The 7,352-nt window shown below is 35.8% G+C and overlaps 1 protein-coding gene and 1 non-coding gene across 2 annotated transcripts; both read right to left on the reverse strand.

Annotated features, from left to right (window-relative positions):
* Window positions 1-2,544: 2,544 nt before the first annotated feature.
* Window positions 2,545-2,614, reverse strand: TRNAG-GCC (transfer RNA glycine (anticodon GCC)). Its single transcript has one exon. It is a non-coding gene; the product is annotated as a tRNA-Gly (tRNA).
* A 247-nt stretch (window positions 2,615-2,861) lies between these two features.
* Window positions 2,862-6,990, reverse strand: LOC143576235 (uncharacterized). Its single transcript, XM_077060372.1, has 8 exons — window positions 6,925-6,990; window positions 4,918-6,399; window positions 4,676-4,837; window positions 4,548-4,599; window positions 4,325-4,473; window positions 3,475-3,561; window positions 3,265-3,393; window positions 2,862-3,187 (listed from the first exon to the last, which is right to left on the reverse strand). The coding sequence occupies exons 1-8, from the start codon at window positions 6,988-6,990 to the stop codon at window positions 3,104-3,106; spliced, it is 2,211 nt and encodes a 736-aa protein (XP_076916487.1). The 3' UTR covers window positions 2,862-3,103.
* Between the last annotated feature and the right edge of the window lie 362 nt (window positions 6,991-7,352).

Raw genomic sequence — 7,352 nt, forward strand, 5'->3', positions numbered from 1 at the left:
ATTTTTTAATATGTACTTTACAAACCCCTAAAACCGATTTATTATTTTATTACTGCCAAATGTAAATATAATATATAACAAATTTTTTTAGCAGCCCAACTGAGGATCTAGCGTTGGGTTGTATGTGAACCGACGTCCGGTCGTCCGTTTGGCAATAAATTTATTTATGTTTGTTCATTTACTAAACGACCGGACATAAACAAAAAATTTTGTTCGGTAAGCTTAACGGACGAACACGGACAAAGGCCAGGTCCATTCAATAGTGTTCGTGAATGTCCGGTAACGTCTTTCCGGTAAAGTCCGTCCAATTTGGTTTGTGTATGTTCGTCTGTCTGTCATTGATGACAGTATTAGTGTCCGTTGTCCATTAATGTTTATATGTTCGTTTTTCCATTAATGTCATTGGTGTCCATTAATATTCATGTGTTTGTTTGGCTATTAGAGTTCATTAATGTTCGTTAACGTCCGTTTACAATATTAACGGACAGACATGGACGAACACGAACAAACTCAATTTCCTTAATGGACGGACACGGACATGAATTTTCGTTCGGTAGAGTGTTTATGAATTGTCCGTTTGTCCGTTAAAAGCTTAACGGACGGACACAGACATCATCTCGTTCATTAATGTTCGTTAACGTCCGTTTACAATTTTAACGGACAGACATGGACGAACACGGACAAACTCAATTTCTTAATGGACGGACATGGACATAAATTTTCATTCGGTAGAGTGTTCATGAACCGTCTGTTGATCCGTTAAAAGCTTAACGGACAGACACGAACATGGTCTCGTTTGTGTCCGTCCGGTCCATGTACACCCCTAGTATCAAACTAGTTAATCTAACAAGAGTAAAAAAAACAACTTTTACAATAAGATTTTATTAAGAAAAAGCAATCTTCATCATAAACATAAAAATTTGAATGTAAATTCTTGAAAATATTAATTAAAGAGTATCCATGTTTTACAAATCCTTACCTCCGCTACCATTCAAACCTTAAGAGCTGGATTTGAACAACTAAAAGAACAAACTACTAAATCCTTTTATAGGTTGAAAGAATTCTTGCATTGTTTTCCGGGTAGTTCTTTCTTTCCATCTCTTTTCTTTTACTCATGGTTTTGAGTCACAAAATTAAACCAAAACCATGTGTGTGTTGTTCTTTGCTTGTATATATTAAGATGAAAGCATCTTTTTATGGCACAATAGAAGTTAGTACCACACCTTTAAACACATGAAAGTGACTTAAAACAACAAAGAACAACTCAATACAAGCCAAAAAGGAAGATAGAAGTAATGATAGTGACCTTGTACTAACTTGGTTAGTTAACTAACCCATCTAAACAACCATAGTTCATAAATGTGGTTAGCTTCTTCTAGATGTTTTATTGATCAATATAAGTTTATTTAAAATGCAAGTTCTGTTTAAAAACATCATAAGTTTTATTTGTCACAAAAATCATAATATGCATTATACCTAGTACCATAACATATGTGATAATAATAGTTGATGACTTTATCGAATTATCATTTATCTTAATGATAATTATCTTGACATATAACAAAGGATAATACACAATAAACCAAGTATTTCACATAACCCAATGCCCATCGTCTTCACTCCCATCCCCACGCATCACGCAGCACCCGCTTCCTATCTCCAGCGGCCGGAAAAGAAAAATACGAACCAACATTTTTTGAGCTCGTTTTCTCTTCACATTAAGTATATTTAGACTAACCCGTACCTGCAAAAACGACACTCCTAGTAAAGCCCTAAATCCGCCCCTGGTTACGGCCTCTTCGACCCCTGTGATCTGACATGCGTGTCACACCAGCCAAAGGCAGTTTATTCTAAAGATCACATAAACTACCGTTCTCTTCACCTATCCTCAACTCCCCACTTCGCTTCCGCTTTCTTTTTAACATGGACTCCTTCATTCCTCGTCTCTAACCCTACATCACAGTTCTTCCAACTTCCACCGCAACATGTAAAATCTATTTTCATTTTCATCCTCACTTAGTTTTATCTTTCCATGTATTACCTCACTATTTGGATTAACATTGTTGACATCACTTTGCCCAAAAGGACATACCCACATCAAGTAATGTTATGCTTTCAATCTAGGAACATATATAAAATTGAAAATTATGTATAAAAATTCAAATCCAATTAATCATCACTTCTAACCCCGTCGCCCGACTAGCAGCTAGTGAGTTCTACACCACCACCATCCTCTGTAACATGTGCCAAAGTCATGACTCACCTCTCCCTCCTACAATCAAAATCTCTATCATATACATGTGCGCCCTTAACTACATGCGGCAATCCGGGCAACGTCTCTTTCATCCAACATTCAACTCATGATGCCAAGTCAAAAAGGGCGCCAAGTTGAAGAAGGGTTTGTATCCCACATCGTTCTTTAAACATTGTTTAAAACCGTCCCTAGCTACTTGGCAGAGATTATGTTCCTAGTCTTTTTTCATTTGGATAAAATAAAGGTAGCAAATTTCATTATTCACAAATGACAACTAAAATAAAAAAATATGCACCAGCCGGGAATCGAACCCGGGTCTTACCGTGGCAGGGTACTATTCTACCACTAGACCACTGGTGCAATGTGCTACGATAAATATAAATAATTTGTTTGCATACTATTATTTGAAAAGCCTGTCCTGCTGAACCACGTTAGTTTTTATGTGAACTAAAACATGTTCCGACAGCTACAAGTGACATTCACTTGTTTGTAACAAGTTAGCTCTTCAGCATATGAAAATATTTTCTAAATTGATTATATAAACTACTTAAAAATTATCAATCTCTGGAACAGAGATGTTACAAAAGATGAATGACAGAGAAGCAAGTCAAACTCAATGTCCCCAAGATTAAACAAAAAACAGCAACCATGTTTACAGATTATGATATATATTACATATCTACACAATTGCATATTTATGGGGAAGCATATGGTATACATATCCTAAGTAACATGACAAGGATTCACATATTTAACACAAGTACATAATTATACGATCAGGCAAAAAAGAAGGCCCCCCTTGAAATTTATGCGCTTCCTCTCATACCGTCAAAGTCATGTGACCGCACTTTAGTTTGGACCGTTTGGTTGGTTATCCAAGAACCGTCTCACATACTTGTCATTGATCTCAAACACAAAACTTATCCCGCGTATCTACCATTTCAAAACAAATTAAATACCATTTCAAAATATTTGCTTAAATTGAAATTAAAACAGGGAGACATAACTACCTCAATTAAACAACTTGAAGCAAGTGCTACCACCTGTCCATGAGCCACTGTTTTGCCATTGATTGAGATCGAACTCGCACCAAGATTTTTTAGACTGAATGATCCATCTGTATCCATCTTTATGATCGCCTGACAACGTAAACAAGGGGAGATTTATATAATATATAACATGCTGTATAGATTAATAAATAGTCTTTTAACAATTATCACCTGCCGCCTGGATATCTTGTTGGCACGACCTTCTTTTCTTAGATCAATATCAACCTCGGTGTCGTCTGTTGATCTTCCAATTGTGACCTGCAAAACACAAAAAAATAATATCCAGGGCTTCAATCTAACTAAAGTATAACAGCTTCAATAATTATACTAAGAGCTAGTTGCACAAATGGCCCCTTTGGTTTGATCATATTGCATGTTTGCCCCCTGGAATGAAAACTTGCAAACTTGGTAATATTTGTAAATGGGTGCACGGTTAGCCCCCAGCATTAATGCTCGTCAGTTTTGAGGGTTGAATAACCTAACATGCTGACATGCATTCCATATGAGGGCATACTCGTCATTTTATACTTTCTCTTATAGTTGATTGCACAAATGGCTCATGTGGTTTTATCATATTGCATGTTTGGCCACCAGGTATGAAAAATCACAAACATAGACTAAACATTTGTACAATTTACTCTTTCTCTTTTATTTCTCTCTTTAAAACAAAAATTACCAAAACATCACAATCCGTAGATCAAGTAGTATTGGTAAAATTTCTGTTGACTTTAGTCCTGCTCCTGCCACAAACTGAACCGGTAGTTTTTGTATTATTTCACAGAACTCAAGAAACCAACCCAAAAGATTAAATTGTAATATCTTAGTTACACAACCATTAAAAAGCCATCCCAAAAGATTAACTATAACATCTCAGTTGCATAGCCATCAAAAGAAACAAATGTTTGGAACTTTGGACCAAGTTTGCAATTTTCTATCACGGGGCCAAACATGCAATATGATCAAACCACAAGGGCCCATGCGTGCAATTAACTCGTAAACCAAAAGAAACTAATCTGCATACCTCAGCTTTCTTGATGTATTGCTTCAGGCGGCGACCATAAAAGATGGCAAGTGCTCCATGCGATGACATGGCTCTTTGGAAAGAAGAACGAGCCGCCTGTTCCAGCCTCATGATCATCTTTTTAGCATCCTCAAATTGATACCTTGCAACTGCAGATTGTGACAAAACAAATATTATATAACTGGCAAGATTAATAATAAGAATCTGATAATAAAATCATTACCTTCATTTGTGAAGGATGACTCTTGATCATGAGCCAAGTCCATTTCAAGTATCTGAAACAACGAATTAACATTATTAAAGGTATAAAACTTAAAAAAGTGAAATGAAAATAAGAAGTACAAACTTTACCATAGCTTCAACATCAGAAAAATAAGGTATGTCACCATCACTATCAGAGTTGTTATCATTATTAATATACAAATCGTCCATTGATTCTGGATCAATCATTTTGACATTGCCAAGTTCTAATGGTAATGGCATCTCACTGTACATTGCTGGGCTACTTAAACCCTGTGCACAATTTAATAAAAGCTTTAGATAAGATTGAAATGATAATATGATATCACATAATTTTAGAATATTAATATCACCTGAGGTTCAACTTTAGTAGCATTTTCCTCTAGTACTCCATTCCCACTAATCATTAGAGGCGGCATGGGCCGAATTTGACCAGGAATTCTAAGATTGTTAGGCTTTCCAGGAAGCGGGCCAATGTATTCACCATCAGATGGCTCGCGTTTAAACACAGGTAATACGGTTGGTCCACCTGCAACTGATCGTGAGAAACTTGGCGCGAGTTCTTTCCCTTTTCTAACTGTAATTAGCCCAAGTTCGCCATCTTTCTCAAGTGATGACGAGGATAGCGGGCCACTAGAATCTGCAACAATCTGTGGTCCAGCTGATGAAGCAAATTGAGTGGACGGGTGAATCAGCAAGAAAATATCATCATTACATGGAATATCGGGATCTTCTCTGTTTAAAGTGCAAATAATCGTTCCTTCAGTAAGCTCCTGATGACAAACATCATGCTGATTGTTATGAAATGAGGAATCTTTCAACTCTTCTAGGTTAGGACTTGCAACTGCTGACATGGCAGCATCATGTAAATGCGAATCACGTTCTTGCACATCTCCATCTACTGTATCTTTTGCATCTTCCATAAAAAGAATATCATTCTCATTTGAGAAGTCGAGTAAAGATTCTGGTAAATCTGTATATTCACCTTCTTGAACACCCATCGAACTGATTAACTCATTCTCTGCCAAAATGGAAACTTGGTGGGACCCATCTATTAATGTTTCTTTTGAAACCTGATGACTTTCTGCATTGTTATCATCAACTGGCATATCGGGTGCGGAAATATCTTCCATTGTTTTCCAAAGTGGCAATCCACTCATTTGAAACGAAGCACTACCGTCTGAAACCGGGGAGTTAAAATGATGTTTCCCGCCAAAAAAAGATTTATCAATTTTGGAGAGTTTTTCATTTGGAGTTTCAGACGGGCCAGACTCATCAATACCGGTGGCATTTTTTACCATCAATTCATTTTTAACAGATTTATTGCATCTTTCCAAATGAAAGTTATGATCTGGATTATTATCAACAATAGCAGCAGTGGTAGTAGTCGCAGTAGTAGATATACTTGTTAACGATTCAGGAAAAGCTCGGCGCAAAATTTCAAAATCTTTTTCCTCAAACCCTAGATTATTTGCAAGACAATCATCTATCATAGTATCACCACCATGAGTTGTATCTTGAAATTTATGAAGATTGCGTTCTTCAAAAAAGCCGAGATTTTGAGAGCTAAAAAACTCGTTTTTCAATCGTTTACACATGGCATAATAATGTCTGCGAATGCTTCCGGCTTTTCTTTTCTCGGGGGCTTTGTCTAGTCTGGACTTTGATGATAGATTAGAACCGGATAATTCAAGTTCCGCCATGCGGGCGGAAGCTTGAGTGGCAACATCAGGATCATAAAGAAGAGAATGCCACCGATCACGAATTTCACGTAACGTGTATCTGTGTGAAAAGTTTACTGCCCCTTTAGCGAGTGCTTCGAGAGAAGCTCCACCCTGAAAAATAAAATAAAAAACAGAAATCCGAAAAAAAAAAAAAAAAGAACAATGAGCTAAGAGTACAATATAATGACAAGCATATGCTTATATGAACATTTCATACATCCTACAGCATATCCTTTTATCATTCTTCTATTAAGATGTATGGAAATGTTTTAATTCCAAATTTCCATAGTCAAATAACCATACAAAAAATGAAAAGGAAATATAATACACAAATAATGCATATATGAGGGCAAAGTAAGCTAGTAACATGCACACACGGTCTGAATTACTCCAAATATTAGTAAAATGTAACAATAAAAATGTGATAAGAAAGTTAATTAGGGCCACTAATACATACGTGTAAGCAATCTATGATTCATCAACATAATAAACAACACACATATATTAATTAAGAAATCCAAAACACAATTATGCTACTCAATGATTATAAAGCATCAATCAAATTAAACAAAGAGTGACCTAAAACAATAGCATAATTAACAATCGAAACGATTAATTGGATGTATGCAAACAAACCTCAATCGAATTCTTGAGCAGCAAGTCATCTTCAGGAAGCCATGGAGAAACCACTGCTGTCGTCATCTTCTCCGCAAAAAAACAAACCCTAATTTCTATTCGCTACAGATGTCGAATTAGAATAATTCAATTCATTTGGGTGGAGAAACAAATACAAATACAAATACAAATGCGTATCTAGAGTATGAGCATCGAGTGAGAGTCATTTGAGAAAATTGTGTGCAAAGTCATGACGTCTGTGACAACATTAACTGAGAGAGGTGAAGCCATGTTTCTAATTATTATTATTATTATTTTCTTTTTAATGTTTGGGATTTTTGTCCTACTTTGTAAGATTTTTTTTTATTATTATTAAATTGTAATTGCTACATAAAGAGAAAAATCCAACGAATACCTTAAACAAAAGATGATTATTATTATTTGTTAAA

This window comes from Bidens hawaiensis, unplaced genomic scaffold, assembly GCF_021521415.1.
Source record: "Bidens hawaiensis isolate Kalapana, Puna unplaced genomic scaffold, B.hawaiensis_p1.1 tig00028037_1, whole genome shotgun sequence".
Lineage (NCBI taxonomy): Eukaryota > Viridiplantae > Streptophyta > Magnoliopsida > Asterales > Asteraceae > Bidens > Bidens hawaiensis.

Coding starts and splice junctions, on each gene's coding strand:
- LOC143576235 (XM_077060372.1), bottom strand. CDS start 6,990: ATGACGACAGCAGTGGTTTCTCCATGGCTTCCTGAAGATGACTTGCTG. Junction 3,562..4,324: donor AATACATCAAGAAAGCTGAG/GTATGCAGATTA, acceptor TGTGTTTTGCAG/GTCACAATTGGAAGATCAAC. Junction 3,394..3,474: donor ACAAGATATCCAGGCGGCAG/GTGATAATTGTT, acceptor TTACGTTGTCAG/GCGATCATAAAGATGGATAC.